This window comes from Rhamphochromis longiceps, linkage group LG5, assembly GCF_057381845.1.
Source record: "Rhamphochromis longiceps isolate RC_006_pf linkage group LG5, R_longiceps_female_GT1.1, whole genome shotgun sequence".
NCBI lineage: Eukaryota > Metazoa > Chordata > Actinopteri > Cichliformes > Cichlidae > Rhamphochromis > Rhamphochromis longiceps.
Window position 1 is genome coordinate 38084254 of NC_140561.1, and position 19724 is coordinate 38103977.

The 19724-nt window shown below is 41.8% G+C and overlaps 1 protein-coding gene and 1 long non-coding RNA gene across 4 annotated transcripts in view; one reads left to right on the plus strand and one right to left on the minus strand.

The window, feature by feature from the left end:
- Positions 1-19724, plus strand: part of kif5ab (kinesin family member 5A, b) — an 83346-nt gene that overhangs the window by 52581 nt on the left and 11041 nt on the right. Inside the window, exons 18-25 of the mRNA XM_085407544.1 lie at positions 9810-9874; positions 11559-11668; positions 13422-13523; positions 14030-14090; positions 14184-14255; positions 14371-14475; positions 17050-17266; positions 18536-18851. Coding sequence (XP_085263670.1) covers positions 9810-9874; positions 11559-11668; positions 13422-13523; positions 14030-14090; positions 14184-14255; positions 14371-14475; positions 17050-17266; positions 18536-18851 — 1048 coding nt within the window. The remainder of the gene's footprint in view (positions 1-9809; positions 9875-11558; positions 11669-13421; positions 13524-14029; positions 14091-14183; positions 14256-14370; positions 14476-17049; positions 17267-18535; positions 18852-19724) is intronic.
- LOC146670555 (uncharacterized) lies at positions 326-7602 on the minus strand. 3 transcript variants are annotated; one of them, XR_014911803.1, is made up of 4 exons: positions 6709-7602; positions 6063-6640; positions 5509-5622; positions 326-4798 (listed from the first exon to the last, which is right to left on the minus strand). It is a non-coding gene; the product is annotated as an uncharacterized LOC146670555 (long non-coding RNA). The 3 variants fall into 3 exon arrangements; XR_014911802.1 differs by having other exon boundaries at positions 6063-7602; XR_014911801.1 differs by lacking the exons at positions 6063-6640; positions 6709-7602 and having other exon boundaries at positions 5509-6056.

Consider the following 19724-nt stretch of genomic DNA (forward strand, 5'->3'; position numbering starts at 1 on the left):
GCACTAAAATGGTAATATAACTGGTCAGTGAGCAGCCACCATCTACAGAGATAAGTATCACTAAATACACTGCAAAAATTGGCTAAATATAAGGAAAAAATATGTAATTTGAGAAAATCCAGACTATAATCAAGTAAAATAATAAAATAACACTGAAGGAAATTGCCATCCCGGGTTTCCTCCGTGGCGTGAGCGATAAGCAGAGTTTTGTCCTTTCCTTCTAAGATTCCTAATTATTTAAAGTAACACTCAGGTATGCCATTCAGCGTGTTAGTACGAGCTCGGGAGCAGCTTGGGAGAACAAGAAAACAGAGACTGCTTTAGGTTGCCTTCCCAATCGACTCAAAGGTTTATTTGATACACAGCAGTTTATATAGAGGAAAAAAAGGTTCGTGTGTCAGCTTTCCCAGTTCAAACCGGTACAGACCAAATAAGGAAACGTCTTCCTGCCTTGTGAGCAAAGAAGTATCCTGTGTGTAGTTTATCAGTTCAGCTATAATTTATGATCATCCCAGCAAAATACACAGAATACAGAGTTCTTTCATTAGTGAATTCTGAAACAAACCACCTGGCCTTTAACGAGCCTTTTTCTAAGAGATAAGGAAGGGAGGATGGGAGTAAGGAAGTGGTCTCGTCTCTGTGGTGTTTTCGACCTTGGGGTACCAGCCTGTGAGTCTTACACATTAATTCTTGGGTCACAGAGAAAGAGAAAAACAACTAGTATATAGGCCTTATTGAGTAACAGTTTTCCTGTATAAAACAATCTTCTGTAAATGCTAACCGTGGTATCAAAATATCATAACAGTTCTCCCCTTTTATCATGAAATGATAACATAGTATAAAGACAGAATGTAATAACATAATATAAAGACAAATCATAAATGTGAAACAAATCATAAATGTAACTAGTCCTTTGAGGAAGCTTAATATCAAAAATTCCGAGAGCGTATACATGGTATCACACAACAGACAATAATCATCAAAAACATGCTGCAACGGTTACAAAGGCTACAATTAGTTCCTTCCATCTCCCAAACGTGTCCTGCAGCCACTTATGTAGCCACTGACCGTGACCTGCATTGGCAATTAGTTCTATCTGCAATGCTTCAAGTTTATTCATAGCTTGTGTGAATGAACCGTTAGGAGCGGTATTATTGGGAATGAAAGTACAGCATACATCAGCGGTTACTAGACCACAGGTACCGGTCCAATTAACAGGTAAAGCTAATCTAAGAGTATTATTGCACATCCAATAAGCATGTGGGATTGGTCTGGTCAGGCGCGTGACCATGTGTGATTTAACTAACTCCCCCCAGTCAGTGTCATTTAATACACCGTCTGGGGGAACAATGATCGAGTCTCTGCTCGAACTTGAACTGTGTGTGTGTTCCTCCAGATATGATAAAACTTCAGCCATAGAGACAGCTAGCCATGTCTCATTACAGCGTGCACCTGGGGAGTCAGAGAAGAATGTATAGTTATCCTTTGTATAATCTATGTGTGTGTCTGGGCCAGTTAACTTTAGTCTGCGCAGACATATCATACTAGTATTAAAATGGAGAGGGATCTGTCCTAAGGGCAGTGAGGGCTTTAACCTATTCTTAGGGCGTTTCATTTGGGCGCAGGTCCCTGCGGTGTCATTAGATAACTTCAATAATTCGCCTAATGGAGTCTCAGGGTTAGTTGGTGTGTGTGTGTGTCTAAGTAAGCAGTCGAGAGGGCTCAGAGTCAACTGTAAAGCGTCTTTAAGGAGAGCATTATCTCCGCCGATTTCCTCTAGTCCCTCAGTGAGGGGGAAACCGGATATGGGGTATCCTACTATTACCTGTTCTGGATTAGCCTTTGAACAGACATAACAGTTACTGTTTCCTAAATCACGAGCGGCTGTTCTGGCATTTTCATACCAGGCGTTAGCTCCTGTTCTAGAGGGTGCATAAAATGGTTTATTAGTGGCGTTTATGTTGTCATTTACTGATTTTAGGGAGCGTGAGGAGTGCATTAAGTAGGTGTCTTGCAAAATGGAGCATGAGGTATAGTCAGCAAAATATGACCTGCAGAAATGTGAACATGGTTGCAGTCTACAATACAACATAGCAAAGAAAAATCCTAAGGTTAATGCGATAAGTATGATAAATAACCTAAATATATAAGAAAAACAGTTCTTCAGTCGTCTCCTGGCCTGGTCCCAGGTTCGAGAGACATTGAATAAGCGTCGTATGATGACAATGGGCATTTCATTTTCTCCATTATCAGGATGGAATGAGTCTGGCTTTATCAGGTTAGACATCATGTGGTACTTTTGGCTTTCTGTTCCTGCTGGATGTTTGAGTACCTTGTTGTTGTTCTTTCAGACGTTGTGTGTTAATCAGTGATTGCGTGTGTGTATGTAACTTTTGGATCCGGGCGCTGGCTCGCCTGAGATGTTATCTACCCGTGTGTGTTTATTTGCTCTAGTTCCGGGCGCTGGCTCGCCGGAGATGTCATCTGCTTGATCCGACGCCTGAGATGGTCCGATTGGGCTGGTCTTAACCCTGCTGGCATGAATCCACTGAGGTTGTCCGTCTGTGAGGATGCTGGTTCTTCGTCACTGCCAGTACAGTCTGGGGCTGGAACACGCGCGGCCTCCCAGAGTGTCCTTGGTTTTAGTGGCTTCTCCAACATGCGTCTCCTTGTCTCCACTGGTGGAACTGTGGAGGGGAAAGGCTGAGAGAGACAAACTTTCTGATAGTTATTATTCAGTTTTTCTACCAGGTTGTGAACATCAGTGGACAATGCAATATACATCACCTTCTACTAGCGGTGCCCCTCTGGAAGCTGACCATGGTGTTGGAAATAGTCTTATTTCAAATGGAAATAATTTGGTTACTGTAGATTGAGTCATTCTAATCTCACACAGGACTTGAGTAAGTAATTTGACCCTGGTCATTAAAGTTTTAGCACACTTTTGAATTACTTCTGATGTGAATGAAGATCCTCTATCACTGTTAATCTGGTGAGGTATTCCGAATCTGGGTATTATTTCATTGCTCAACTTTTGACAGACTACTTCTGCAGTTTCTTTTGATGTTGGATAAGCTTCTACTCATTTACTAAATTGATCCACTATTACCAGTAAGTACTTGATGCTTCCTTGTGCTGGCATATGTGTGAAATCAATTTGTAATGTATGAAATGGAAAATCTGGTTGTGGTAAATGCTGATGTTTCGCTTTTGAGCTACCTACATTAGTTCGTGCACATGTTAGACAGGTTGCTAATATGCTTTTTACTGCATGCAATGTTTTCTCAATTACAAATCTTAATTTTATTGCCCCTATTACCCCTCTTTGTCCGACATGACTCACACCGTGAAAATGTCGGGCAAGGACTGGCATCAGGGAAGATGGGAGGGCAATCAAACCCTTAAGATTTTGTATAAGCCATCTCTGTCATCTAAGGTACAGTCATTATTCTCCCAATAGGTGTAATCACATGCAGAGGCTTGCTCTTGTATGAATTTTAAATCAACATTTGTGTCTAAATAGTCTGGGAGTGTAACAAGTGGCAGCTGTAGGGGCACAGATAATACTTCCTGCGGAGGTGGGAGCTGTGATGCAGCTGCAGCCTTGGCTGTCACGTCTGCTAAGGCATTACCTGTTGCTTCGTCTGTGTCAGCTGTACTGTGTCCTTTCGTTTTTACAACTGCAACGGCCGATGGCAGCTGTATAGCCTGAAAAAGTCTTTGAACAAAATCAGAATTTAGCAATTTATTTTCCATCAGCAGATCTAAATCCTCTCTGTCTCCACAATGTGCCAAAGTCATGCACAACGCCAAATGCATAGCGGCTGTCTGCGCAAATTGTCACATGCTTATCCAAATGTAGCTCACAGGCGCGTATTAAAGCCATGAGCTCTGCTTTTTGTGCTGAGTGAAATGGTAATGAGTGAGCCTCTAGTATGATGTCAGGCACTGTTACCACTGAATAGCCACAAAGAAATGAGTTGTCATTCGGCCTTGAACAGGACCCGTCCACATAAACCGTGGCTGAGTCTGGGATAGGTGTTTGCTCTAAATCTGGACGTGGTGCTGTGGATTCCTGTATACGTGTCATGCAGTCATGAACGTCAAGCCTGTCTGAGCCATCCTGTCGGTCAGAAGAACATAGCATAGGATCAATAAATGTGCTGGCGAATCAGGTGTGCTGCTCGCTTTTATAGTGAGATTTGCATATGTTGTTTAGTTATGTTTGCTACAATGGTCGTGACCTGGTGATTGGTGTGTAGAATAGTGTCATGTGAGAGTGTGAGCTTCTCGCAGTCCCTTATCATGATAGAGCAAGCTGCTACTGCCCTCAGGCAGGCCGGCATTCCTGAACAATTCAGGCAGCACCTTTGAGTGGCGGAGGTCAGCACTCCCTGTAATGCATTGAAAGAGGCAGTCATTTCTGTGGACCACAGTATTCGAGGAGGCTTGTCTTTTTTACAACAGTCACGCAGAATGTGGTCATGAAAAGAACAGTCTGGTATCCACTGTCTGCAATAGTTCACCATGCCCAGGAAGGACAACATGTCCTTCTGTGTAGTGGGACGAGGGACGGAGGTCACAGCTTTGACCCTGTCTGCAGTCATGGAACGTTTTCCGTGAGACAGTGTGAATCCCAAATATTGAACAGAAGTCTGACAGTACTGCATTTTCTTTGCTGATGCTTTGTGGCCAGTCTTTTGGAGGTGCTGGAGAAGCATGTGTGTAGCAGTTTGACACAGTTTTTCACTTTCAGCACAGAGGAGGAGGTCATCCACATGTGGATCAGGGTGCAGCCCTGGAGGAGTGAAGCACCATTGAGAAAGCAGCAGAGCTGTCCATCATGCCTTGGGGCAAACGAGTCCAAGTGTACTGCTTATTTCTATGTGTGAATGCAAATAACGGCTGTGTGTCTTACTGAGAAAAAGGAGCGGAGCATAAATCCACCACGGTAAAGTGTGTATGCAAAGCATGTCAATATGCTGTGAACATCTGAAACGAGAGGTGGCAGAGGAATGTTGACTGCATTAATTTGCCTTAAGTCTTGTATGAAACGCCATACGCCAGGTTTGTTAGGCTTTGGCACAGGATTGACAGGAGTAATATATCGAGATACTGTAGGCTTTATTACTCCTGTAGTCTCTAAATCTCCTATCATGACATCTAGGGCTGCGGCTTTTTCCGTGGAAATGGGATGTTGCTTGACATATACTGGCTTGTTGTGTTTTAATAGGTGTACGTGATAAAGTGTACAGTCAATAAATCCTATATCATTCTCACTTTTAGACCACAATGTCATATTCTGGTATTCAGCTGGCAATGTAACTGCAGAAATAGTACAGTGGATAGGTTAGGTTAGATCTATGTGACGACATGGTGTAGTTATGTCATAACCTATGTCTGAGTTATGTAACAAAATCACTGTTTGACCTTCACTTGTGTGAGCAGTTATCATGTTGTTGAAAAGTGTGAGAGAAACAAAAGTGTGGCTCCCAGTCATGGGATTACCTGTTAGTGGCGTCTGTACACGTTTTTTTGGCACAGTGTGTGACATAGAGTACCGGACAAAAAGGATGTTGAGTTCATTCTCTGCTGAGGGTCCAGCTGACACAGAGGATGTTCCTTCTCCATCATGTCGGTACATAGGGCAGAGAAAACATAAGCTGTTATCAGTGTCAGCAAACATTTCACCCTTTATGTTAAATGAAATACACAAATTCATTTTTGCTTTGGGTGTCTGCGGCTGCTGGAAAACTGAGCTAAATTTGCACCTCTAGCTTGTCCAACAGTGCATAAAGCGTTTTATGAATACTAGGATAGATTCATCAGGCTTCTGTTTACACATAGTTACTGCATTTAAGTCAATTTTGTCTCTGGACATTGTTAGCAGGAATTTCTTTAGATTCTTAAAGAAATCGGCGACTTTGTCATTATTTACCCTCCTTTTGTCCATAGCGGTAACATTTGATGCATCACGTCGCGGCATTCTATCATATTTTCTACAGGACTTTTTAAGCAGACTACTTTTCTTATCACAAATGATATTCAACATTTCTACTGACCTGGTTTCTGGCGATAATCGTTCGGGATAAGGCTCCGGAAATAAATTAGAATGCATTGAACTTCTTAAGTTGTAAACAAAGTCAGTCACATAAGCACTCCCGCATGTTCTGGATACGTGATCATGGACGTCTTCACCGATTCGCGGACGTAGGTTACACGTAACCGGAAATGGGAGGCGCACTGAGCCGTTATTTGAGACTTTATTTTGTATTTTATTAATTTTTGGTTTTACAGGTACTTTAGATTTTTTATCGGACCTGTCTGTGGTCTTTGAATAATTCTGACTCATGTTCAGTGATTTCCAGAGGGGTTTACACGCTTGAAGGATTTATGTTAGTATTTTCGCTGCGGCACAGCTGAGGTTACTTTAAATTTATTGCTAGCAATTTTTTGTTTGTGTGAGCAACTCTCACTTAGCGAGCAACTTCTCGCTTAACGAGCAACTTCTCGTAAAACAACAGGCAACTTCCTGTGTCTTTCTGCTTTTAATTTACTGCTTTTAACCCTTGTATGGTAATCGGGTCTGTGAGACCCGTTCAACTTCTCCCTGTGTCACTCTTTGGTGAGCAACTTCTCACTTAACGAGAAGTATTTAAGACAACAGGCAACTTCCTGTGTCACTCTTTCTGAGTGAGCAACTTAAACAAAATTAAAATATTCAAGACAACAGGCAACTTCCTGTGTCCACCAACACCACACAAGGGTTAATTTACTTTATTCGGGGACTGAGGAAGTCAGTCAGTGTATCTCTCTGGATCACTAAGTGAAACTTCGTCAGCATATCCCGTTTTTTTATGGATCGATCACTGAGAGAGGTATAATAGGTCTTTATATAAATATGAAAGACGCATATTTACCTTCTGTCAGTCATCCCACTTCTGACACCAAAATTGAAGGAAATTGCCATCCCGGGTTTCCTCCGTGGCGTGAGCGATAAGCAGAGTTTTGTCCTTTCCTTCTAAGATTCCTAATTATTTAAAGTAACACTCAGGTATGCCATTCAGCGTGTTAGTACGAGCTCGGGAGCAGCTTGGGAGAACAAGAAAACAGAGACTGCTTTAGGTTGCCTTCCCAATCGACTCAAAGGTTTATTTGATACACAGCAGTTTATATAGAGGAAAAAAAGGTTCGTGTGTCAGCTTTCCCAGTTCAAACCGGTACAGACCAAATAAGGAAACGTCTTCCTGCCTTGTGAGCAAAGAAGTATCCTGTGTGTAGTTTATCAGTTCAGCTATAATTTATGATCATCCCAGCAAAATACACAGAATACAGAGTTCTTTCATTAGTGAATTCTGAAACAAACCACCTGGCCTTTAACGAGCCTTTTTCTAAGAGATAAGGAAGGGAGGATGGGAGTAAGGAAGTGGTCTCGTCTCTGTGGTGTTTTCGACCTTGGGGTACCAGCCTGTGAGTCTTACACATTAATTCTTGGGTCACAGAGAAAGAGAAAAACAACTAGTATATAGGCCTTATTGAGTAACAGTTTTCCTGTATAAAACAATCTTCTGTAAATGCTAACCGTGGTATCAAAATATCATAACAGTAAGATTTCTTGAAATGAGAAAAAAAATGTCTAAACTTTAGTCAAGTGAGAAATCTCTTAAAAGAAGTGTTGACACACTCATAACAAGTGCTTCATAAACCTTTGGCGTTGCTTCATTCTCACTTTGAGAGAAATGATCTTAGAACAAGAGCAACTGAACAAGATGCTTCTTCTGGTCAATAGTCTGTCATAGGGCTAACAAACACGATCAATTTAGAATCAGCAATTAACTTCACTTGAATAACTTTGGACTGTGGGGGGAGAACCCACAGGATACCAGCACCTTCATGCTGTTAGGGTTTGTACAACAAAAGTCTAAGTGTGTGAACTGTTACTGGGAGGGCTTGTAAAATGATTTCACAGCTAAAAAATGCTTTTAAGATACAGTGCTGTGATCGCAGCCATTCCCCAACTCTCTGTGAATGGTACTCATTGATCAAAGACCATTGATTAATGGGATTTCATCAGTGGTTGTTGATCAATGGTCATGAAAATGTGCATATTAATGATCGAGGAACTGACCTCACAGCCCAATGTTCATTCAGTGGTGCTAGCTTCAATCATTGTATTGTTTATAAAGTTGGGGAAACCTGCAGTCAGCTGACACTGAAGAAGTCACTTGGATGAGTAACGAAACGTTTCTCCCGCTGAAAACGCTACGTCCAGATAAACAGAATCAACCTTTTGGGACGTCTAAGATACAATATCATCTCAAATAGTGTCTTGGTGATATAAATGAGCCTAATATGCAGGGAAAGTAACTAGTTTTAGGGTTTATAAACTAAATAAGAAATAACAGACATATATTCTCAAAAGAAGATCTTATTCGTTGTGCTCTTGCTAGTATTTCACTCTCAAAACAAAATCAAAAAGACTTTTTGGGTGGATATAAGATTGTGAGACTTGGTCAGTTAGACAAGTTTTGGAGTCTAAGTGTACGAGCACATGTTGCTGAAATACTCGGTGGAGTTGAGAATTTGAGGCCAGTCAATATTAGTTCAATTTGGCAAGTGTAGTATGTGGGTACTCCTTTTTATAATAGATTGCTCTAGGCTCAAGTTAAAATGTTTTACCTACGAGAGCAAAATAGCAAACTGGGAGCAAAGATTTTAGTATTCATTCAGACTCTTTGGTGAAGAAAATTTCAATATGGTCCGACCAGAAAAATGACAGATTTACACTCAATAAATAGAGCCAAACACAAGTTTCCAGGAGTGAAGCCAATCTTTACTGTCAGCAAAACAGGTCTTTTCTCAATATAAACTCAAATGAAGTAAATGCAAGAGAGTTTTCTTCTAATAAATGCATATTTTTCATTAACAAATATCCTAAAGTGATACGTGGTGACGCTGTCATTTCGGGACTGACTGCAAAGTAAGTAGATTAATCCACTACTGATGAGAAATGCCGGAGTTAAATATAATGTCAGTGCTCTGACTCAGTCAAGCCAAATAACTTCAGGACAAAGTAAATAGTGAGAAGACAGAAAATATGTTGCTGCATTTTAGTGTCTCTGGGCTAGAAATGGGAGGAAGTAGCTTCAGGTTGCTATCTTTAATAGAGCTTCAGTTGCTGCCAGAGGCCTTTTTGTCCTGTCAAGCAAAAGAAAAACAAGAACACAAAAAAGCTTAAGCTCCCAAACATTTCACAACACCAGCACTAATAGATTGATTTTACATTTGAAACTCGTGCATGGTCCAGCTGTAGATACTCCCACAGTACACTGACGCAATTCCCAAATAAGGCCAAAGGCAGTGTAAGTCACTCTTCCCATGGAGTCTCACAGAATGGCATTAAATAACCAGTGGAATTAAGGGCAGGGAAATCAATTTTAGTCCTGCTCAGCAGTCGAGTCAGACGGTCCTCAAGCCATAACACAAGCAGATTAACACAAAGTGCTGCAGGTCACGTTGATCGCACGGTGTGGTCTGAGGTAGAGCGCTCGGTAATTTCATCATCAGACACCAGGAACAGCAGTGAGTCAATATCAGATCTGCATGACACAATAGATGTCATTTGCAGATAGATATTATCACACCCGAGACATCACTTAGATCACGCTGCCTTCGCTGTCAACATGAAGTGGTGATACTGCTGTGCTGTCAAAGTCAGGTCACCATCATCAACATCTGTGCGCGCCGCTTTTATCTGCTCCTCTTACCGCCATCCTCTCGCTCTTTCTCTGTGTGTGTGCTTATTTCAGAGAGCATGTCACAAGTGACCAGGGGGGAGAATCACACGTCTGCCCAGAACTCCTGTGATATAAAGGTAACCATGACTACAGTGAGAGCAACTTGATGTAATGACCTTTTCTCGCACCCTCTCAGCCAACTGCAGGTGTGCGTGTGCAGGGTGTGTGTTTGCCTGTGACTGCACGTGTAGTTGGACTCAAGTGTGTAAATGACTGTAGGAATGATTTAATAAACTAAAGAAATTGTTTCATATATTCAGAAATTTGCTTTCAACCCCTTTTATTGGTAGTGTTGATAAGAAGATGACAATTCGATGTCTGTACAATCATTCAGACACTGCAGCTTTCAACTCATTGCCTTAGTTTAGAATAAAGACGCAATCATAGCAAGCTCGGCAAGGAAATGATAACTCACTGCCCTCTGGAACAGCTATAGTTTGTTAGGTAGTGGCTGCACAGATTATTGATTGTCATTCTGGCCCCTAGAAGCATTTTACATCATTCACAATCATCGAGTGGTAATATGAAAAGCAGATATCGGCATATGAATGTGACGAATCTGTAGGCAATGGGCATTATTTCTAGTACTGGAAGCTGTTTGCTTTTTGTTTGTGGTCAGTTTGTAGTCCAAATACCAGTGACCAATCACAACCAAGGCCTAGGCAAAAGAGGGAATGCAAAACAACGAATAAAAAGCAGTCAGAGGAACATCCAATGATGTTTTAGTCTTGCATCTTAATGTAAATCTATCTACATGTGTCCTGAACAATTAACTGCAAACAGCAAAACAGGAAGTCTCAAATATCAGATGGTTACAGGAAGCATGGCCACAGGACAGCCACAGAGTATCCTCACATTCAGCCGTCAAACTATTAACCCTTGTATGGTGTTCGGGTCTGTGAGACCCGTGTTCAGTTTTTTTCAAAAGAAAAATTAAACAATTAATTATTTTTTCACGTGTAAATGTGTTGTGTCTTTCCACTCACTCCACTTGATTATAACTGATTTATTTATAACATTTTATATAAAAGAAAAACGAGAAGCACATTAATTCATAAATGTGATCTAACAAAGGTAAAGGGAAAAAATTAACCATGTTTGCTGTTCATATGTCTTGTAATTGGGATGAAGTAAACATCTGTTGAGTAATTTAACATAAAATTGTTTGATAGTGTTAATTTGGAAAGCCAAAACTCTAGCGGGTCCACCAGACCCATGAACACTGGCTGAGTAACAAAAATACGAACACCACACAAGGGTTAAGTGACTGAAAACCACAAAGATTCATAATGACTTGATCAAAATGAGATTTGCCTAAAAAGCAGCACATCTTTTCAAGGTCAAAAGATTTGACAGAAATGAAGGATGAAATTCCAGCGATGCCAAATTCCCAAATAAAAGTAAACAGATGTAGTTTTCAGCTGCCAGACACTTTTAAACAGCTGGTGTTGTTTGTTGTTTTCATTATCTGCTTGTATTTGTGGATGTGTTCGTGAGAGCATCGAGAGCACACGAGTGTGAGCGTTCCTGTGTGTGTCACGCTCCACTTTCAGTAGCCGAGTCTCACAGTCCCGTCAGTGGTAGTGTATGGACAGCGTGGGGTGTGTAAGTTTGTGTTTAATGCCCGTGTGGTTTGGCATGTCCACATGTGCACCGGTGCGTGTAATTTTCTTCTCGTTATTTAGTCACTTTGTTCTCCTCTGACTCCCGTGTTACGATACTCGATCTGTCTCTTCCCCCCTTCTGTCGCCAATACCCCAGAGGGCTCTGGAGCAGCAGATGGAGTCACACCGTGAGGTGCACAGCAAACAACTGGGCCGCCTGCGAGACGAGATCAATGAGAAGCAAAAGATCATCGATGACTTAACTGAGTGAGTACTTCACCGTAAATTCTTTACTTTTCAAAACCAAGACTCAGTTTTTGGAAATCTGTAACTTGTGCAAGAGTTTGAAAAGAAAAGTATTTTAAGTTAAAGAATCAAATCGTTCCAGCAGAAAAATCACAAGGATGCTATAGAAAAATATTTCTTTCAGTCGTTGAGACCGTGGCACTGCGGAAATATAGGCCATGAATGTTTTCTAAGGGAGACAACTTACCGTACCACAGCAACACAGCTGCATGCTCAAATTTGAAATTCAATTTTACCCTCATAAGTGGTTTGTAAACGCTCAAACTGGGAATACATGTTTTCAGTATCTCTCAAACCTTCAACACGGTCTAAGCCCCAATGTTCAGACTGGCTGAAATGAAAACGTGTGGGTGGTTTACATGGTCAGGAAGCTGCAGAGCCAAGCTGCTACAACCCCAATGCGAGGAGCCACTGGCCTGGTTTGGCCTAAATGAAAACCTATCCCTTCAGGTACCTTGTTCTGATGATGTACTACACCAAGCGTGGCCATCTGGGAGGAGACCACTGGGCAGACCCTCTCTAGGGACTAAAGTACATTTTCCAGCTGGCCTGGGAGTATCTGTTAACACCCAAGGAGCAGCTGCAGAGAATTTCAGTTTGAACAGACATTTGGTGCTGCTCTGCTTATCCTGCTCACACAGCCTGATTTGGATAAGCAGCTTTAAAATAGATCGGAAGGATGGATGTCGGTGAGGTGGAACGCATATAAAACAGGAGCAGGGATGCCCTCCGGATCCTTTAAAGAGAATGTCAAAAAGTAGGTATACATTAAATGGTAGTGCAGATTGCAAGGATCACACGCAAATGCAAGTGTTTACAGGTGTGCACCCTTTTTTTGGTAAGTGCCACTGAAAAATATGTTGTGTCCATACTCTAATGGGGCATTTCAATGCTCTAGTTGTGACCTAATTACACACTTGGGCTACTTAAGTGCCCCTCTGCTCTGCCAAAATGCCTGTCTGGCAAGTACAGCCATGATTTGAATTAGGGGCAAAAATAAATCCTTACACTGCATGCACTAATGGTGCTTCTTCATCATTTTTGCTCCTGTGCACACCACTGAGCTGGAGCCATATGCCTGGGACTGGAACAGACAGCTCTTTTCTCATGTGACAGAAAGGTTTTGTAAGGATACCCTAATTAAATAAAATCAGAAGGAAACCAGTTAAAAGCAGCTAAGAACACTTAAAGGCATACTATGTGGGATTTTTGTAAAGTATGCACGTGATCATCACCGGTGACTCACTGGAAGTGTTTGCTAGAGATGATTAAACAAAAAAAAGTTGTTGGGCATCAATCTTTGGGGTGTGGGTGTGTGGCTCAGAGAAAATAATAGCATGAAGCTTGTGGCAATAGGAGTCAATAAAAACTTAATGACCAGGTAGCATCCCACCCCAATCTTCCCCGAGCATTTTGCAAATGTATTTATTTTTTATTTTAGAACTACTGTGGAGCAATCAGAAAATACAAATGTGTCCTTTCTTATTCATTCTTTTTTTTTCTCATCAGTGCATCTCACTCTTCAATCTCCAGCTCACTCGCTGTTCTCTCTGCCTTAGAAACAAAACTAACCTCCATTTTTTTTAATTCCATTCCTCCAAAAATCCCAAGGGTTGTGCTTATGTTGCTAATATCTACATCCCTGTGTTTTTGTAATATAAAAAGATAATATATAAAAGATGTCACGACTGAGTCACTTAACACCTTTTTTCAGTTGTAACCAGAGGCAGCAGCTGGAGCTAGAACAACTGCACAGTGACTTTGAACGTCTCAGAAGCCGAGAGCATCACAAGAGCCGGCAGCTGGAGGAATTGACGTGAGTTGCTGCTTTACTGTCCTGGCCGGCTTTCAAACACTTCACCATATGGAGGCCTGGGGGCGAGCTGAGCTGCCTCTTTTGATTTGCGTCTTCCATTTCTCTCTGTCATTTGTCTTCCTTTTGTCTATTTATTTTCCTCACGCTCGGAAGCTCTGACTGAATTCTATTTACAGTATCTTACTCTTCTGCTGTTAACTCTTTCTTAGCCTGCTCCTCTCTTGGTCCTTTTCTTCCTGTCTGACTCTCTTTGCATCTCCATTATGGACTTTCAGAATAAGGTGGCAGCTGGCAGCTAATAGGCCTCTTTCTACTCTGACCTTTGCAGCATATTGCATCAGATGGCAGATGGATAACAGCCCATGAGTGGGGCAGGCATTATGTGCTGCCTTTGTTCTCTATTCATGAATTATTCTGGCAAGAATTTGGTAATCGTTTGGATAAAGAGAAGTTCAGTTTGACTCTTCTATGCGTCTGTGTCTGAGCATTTATCTGTCTGTCTATAGATTCCTCCATGAACGACACGAACAATCAAAACAGGATCTGAAAGGCCTGGAGGAAACTGTTGTAAGTTAATAAATTCTGTCACGATTCAATGACTCAGTCCTCTCGAACTGCTTTAACTGCACTATTTTCTCTGTTCCTTTATTCACACTGCAGGCTCGTGAGCTCCACACCCTGCACAACCTCCGCAAGCTTTTCGTTCAAGACCTCACAACTCGAGTTAGAAAAGTAAGAGACATAACTAAACCCTTTTACTCAACACATAGAAACAGGTGGTTCTGCCTAGAGTTACGGTGACATTTTCTATTCTATTTTCTATTTCATCTCCTTTTTTAATCGACAGAGTGCACAGATGGAGCCTGATGATACTGGCGGATACATCACCCAGAAACAAAAGATTTCCTTTCTTGAAAACAACCTGGACCAGCTTACAAAGGTTCACAAACAGGTAACAGCACACAGCTCCTACAAAACTTTAATTTATAGTGACAGAAACAGGAAACATTTGACCTGTCCACACCTAGTTTGAAAATTAAGACCAATGACCAGGTTCCCTTTGACCAGGGGGCCTGATTTCCCCTCTGCAGGGTTGCAGCAGTAAATCAAAAAATGTCTACGATGAATATGTGCGGCGGACAAAGAGGCACAGACAAATTCAAATACAGAGCTGTGTGCACTGTTTGTCATTTCTCTCCTGTGGGCAAAAGAAACGCTAGCACGATCGATCATCTCACTACACCAAGTTCACATGAAAGTCTCCTTGAAAACAGAGCAGCAGGATTTGTTAACCCCCCCTCTGTCTCCAGGGAAAGGACGCCTCACTGTATAAAACAGTAAGACTTGAACACTCCTGATGCAGGTGCAAACAGGCATTCTCGGTTTTTTCTCCGCACTCTGGCTTCCACACAAACTCTGAAAACCAACCTTGCTCTCAGAAAGTCATAAACATACGCACACACCTCATATTTTTAATATTCCTAAATGGACTACCGCCGTGGACTAAGTGTTGGATGTGCTGAATGTTCTGCAGGCTGGCAGATTGGTGAAAGCTGCAGTGCAGCAGTTTGTCAGGCAGAAAACCAATCCTAAAGTGGCTGCTGGGAGACTCCATCCCATCCACCACCTGCTGATACTGTGGGAATGGAAGGTGAAAGTCATGGTCATAAATCAGCAGTAAAGTGATAATGCTTGCAAATGGGCAGTGGCCACTACACCAAAGCTGCAAGTTTCTCTGCCGCTGCACAGATTTAATCATCTCTGTCTGTCCGTCAACTGTAAAAACTGAGCAATCGTCACTAAACTATCTCGCCAGCAAACAAACTAACGCCAACAAGCCACAGGTGAATATCCCAAACACATCAATGCTTTGGCTGCTAGATAACTTTGCCCATTGTGAAAAAATCTCAGCTATAGTGCTCATTATCTCTGCAGGGTATGGATTAGTTTGCATGATCACACAGAAGCAGACCGTCAGTGTTTAGGTGCTCACTTATTAACTTTTGCGTTTAGAGGAAACATGCAGCATGAGGCAGATTTAAATCATTGCATCCTCGTGTTGATTTAGCTTCATAAATAATAACTTCAGAAATATAGGCACATTATAATATTAACTGACAAGTGCAGATATGGATTTTCTAGGCCAAGGCTGATATATATGAATATTTAATACAAGGTATGGCCACCTCTGGAATGATGCAAGAAGCCACCTGTCTGTGCATGGACTGCACAGGTGTCTGGATCAGTTATCAGGAGCTGCTCTCTGTTCCTGGTTGAGTACAGTGGCATCGACCCTCCATGTCCCAGTTGTGTTTTTTAGGAGTCACACTGAGACTAAATGCTTGGACGGGGAATTTCTGGATATATACTACTGATCCAGAAAGACCTGCAGTACTCTGGCAGTGTGGGGTCAGACAATATCCTGCTGAAAGTGCTGCAGGGGTGGGGTGCTACTGTAAGAACGGCACAACTGCAAGTTAGAGCAACTCGTCTCGGTATTACTGTTCATGCACATTTTCACCAAGTGAAAATCAGATCACAGATTGCCTCATGTGTCATGGACATCCAAAGATCCAACAACAGCTCCGACACTCATATCAGCATCTAGCAACTATGTTCCTTTAAATATACCCAGTTTAAAAGATCCATTACACCCATGGATTTAATACATGTTTAGGGAAATCATAATGATGATTATCATAATGTCACGCAACTGTTTACAGCATCTGCTCATCAAAGCTGCACAATATTCAAGAGGATTGTGAGTCTATTCTTCCCTTCTATGCTTAGGCTAATTCATATTCTCATGATGTTTTGAGGCTCTGCTGAGATCTGAGGTGTAGAGGAACAGCTGCCATGCTGGTCCCCTCTAAAATACCTTGAAACATTCATTGATTCATTTTTCTGTTTGTGTTCAGGCCCATTATTTTAATTCAAAACAGAAACTTAAATGGAGATGATTCAACAGAGTTGTCCTACTTTTTCCCGGTTGTAGATTTCTGATAGACTGGCTCTGTGTTCAGGAGAGTTCAGACTGAAGTAGTGCTCTTTACAACACTGGTACAATTGTGGGCTGTCTCTTCCTGGTACAATTTTCAGGTTACACTTGATGTTTCTCTGTTCCACCCCACTGCACCCATTTGACCCTAGCTGATCTGAAATGGACGTTATGGTCACACACTTCCTATGCTCCACTTTTTGTACTCTGCACTATATTCTTAGTAAAAAAAAATTCTTAGATTGCAAAACATATGAGCAACTCTTTGGGGGGGGGCAATGGTTCAGGAAGTAAAATGGGTCATCTACCAATTAGCAGCCAGTGGACTGATCCCCTGCTCCTTTAGTCTGCTTATAAAGTATCCTTGGGCAAGATACTGAACCCTGAGCTGCCCTGGTGCATTCATCAGAGTGTGAGTGTGTGAGAGTGGAGGCCTGTAGCAAGAAAGTGCTTTGAATCATAGAAAATGTATAACTGTCTTTCTGTAGTTATAGCTTGTTTTTTGCACATGTCGGATTTGTGTTACAGCTGGTACGTGACAATGCAGATCTGCGCTGTGAGCTTCCAAAACTGGAGAAACGTCTTCGGTCTACAGCTGAGCGAGTTAAGGCGCTCGAGGGTGCGCTGAAGGAGGCAAAAGAAGGAGCCATGAAGGACCGCCATCGCTACCAACAGGAAGTGGAGCGAATCAAAGATGTGATGAGGGCCCGCGCTCCCTTCCGCCGACCCCATGCTGCGCTCATCGGTAACGTATACAAGTTGCTCACAGATTCAAAATAACAGCCGCAGTCTGCTAGAAATTACATGACAGTGCTGCATGTGTCATTTCTGTAAAAGCTTTGCGATTGCTTTAACACTGCAGTATCTTTTAATCTGTAGGTAGCTGTAAAATGCATCCAATCATTTAGTCTGCAGCAAATTCACAGCCACTGCATCGTTTCATAACAGTTCAGAGACACATATGAAAGCTGTTTCTCAGTAATTGGGCAGCACAGCACCTGAAAAACATTGAATTTAAATCAACCGATTCATCAGAACATGTCGGTTAATCCACTCAAATGTGGTAAATCTAAAAGTCAGTCTAATTTTCTTTTTATGATGTGATGTATAAGCCCCAAATTCAACAATAAAATAAGGAGGGAAAATGCATGCAAAGCCCATGCCACTTCCTTTGGCTGCACTGTAGGAAGGATATAGTATGTATATCCTCTCCAGCACTACATGTGTGATGTTGTACATGTAGACACCGTTGTGCGTTTCATCTCCCTCCCATCAGATCGCTTCCTTTGTAATGCAGCATGTGAGAAAAATCGTTCAGCATTGTGCAGCCATTCTTTTCACGTCCCTGTTGAGATTTTCCCACAAGCAGCATCCATTGTGTGCTTTGCCCTCTCTGCTCTACTCATCTGTTGTCTCCTTCCTACATTCCTCTTAACATATCACCACATTTTCACAACCTGCATGATCGAGCTGATGCCCTTTTCTTCCTCTTCCAATCTTGTTTCATATTCAGGAAGCAAACATGCATGTAACTGAATTCTCCTGCTGTGGAACGCACAGATATGCAAAGGACTGTTTACGTTGCACCGAAATGAGAAAAGAATTTACTTAAACAAAACAAAAAGCTGTCGAGAGAGTTTTTGCATGAAAGAATGTAACAGTTGGTGGAACATTGGGCTTCTAAGGATTTACGCGGTAGGCATATTCTCCTGAAAGAAATGCGAAACATTAGAATAACAGTGTAATTCAGTCTGATCACTAGCTTGCTACTTCAACTCAGATGCATGTGCTGCTGTAATGAGAAAATGAGCTATTGATTTAAATGAGCGCTTTCAGCATAATGATTTTCATTCGAGGATTAAAGCACAGCAAACAAGACTATCTGTGATATTTCGCTTTACATTAATATATTTTCAGTGTTGGGCTTTAAGCATCCTGTAGGGCAAATTAAATATGTCTGGCTTTAATGGATGAGTGAATCAATCAATACATTGTTCTCTGTTATCACTTACAGCCAAGCCTGTACGCCCTGGCCACTACCCAGTCTGCTCTCCCACCAACCCCTTCTTTATCCGAGGCTTCAGCGATCAGCCCATTGCCTTCTGCAACGCTGTTTTCCACAGCAGGAACCAAGCAGCCCCTGCTGCTGCTGCTGCTGCTCCTGCTGCTACCTCTGCTCCTTCCTCTCCTATATCTGTTTCTCCTACTTCTCCCTCAACACCAGAGAGTGAGCCCAGGCTACCTGAGTCCAACTCCAATCAGAACAGCCCTGCCAAACACCTCGACTTCCAAAATAATGATGCACATGACAGCAATGTTCAAAACAATATGTGAGTAAAACAGCTGTTTTGGCGATTTTAGTCACTTTTTGTGGTTCTTACCATATTTCACCTTCTTGACTTTAATTAATAATCGGTATAATATAACTTTAACTAAGCCACACTTTCTGGCTCTCTCTGGTTTTATATGAGATCGTAATGAGGGGCAATACCTGTATGCCACTTAATGTTGTCTGGAACTTTCTTGAGTTTGCGTCAAGAGTGTTTACTAACCTTTTTATCTGACCCACAGACCAGTCAGACTTACAAAAAAGCTTCTTTCTCAATGTCTTTCATTTGAGTCATTTAGTGACTGATATCACCAGTTAATCCAATATGTTTACATAATAATTGGGTTTGTACTGTTAGCCTGCACTTTGTCCTTATTTTCTATTTTATTTATAATCTTTTAATCCATTAGGATTAACTCAGTGACTCAACCAATTCACTGGACAATTATATCCACGCTCTTTGGTTCTGTCCACCAGTTCAGAAGTTTTGGCGCGAGATATGTGAAGACTTATCGAAGTGTCTGAAATGTAACATTCCAACTTCCCCCTTAGTGTGTTTGTTGGGCAGCTTAGATAATGTCACTTCAGAAAAGAATATCGCCCATATGGTTTTCACTGCCCTATGCATAGCCAAGAAAACAGTCCTCATGAACTGGAAAAATAAAAATAATCTTAATTCTAACCAATATAGAAATTATCTATTAGATTACATTAGTCTTGATACAGCCTCTGCCACCACATCAGATCAATTGCTCTGGGCTCCTTTGATCAGCTCCATCACCTAGTGGGGGTGGGGGGTCATAGTTTGGTCCCGCCTTCACTGTTGTGATTGGTGTGGGGGTAGGGACAGGCTTAGGGCGTCGGGGGGTTCCCC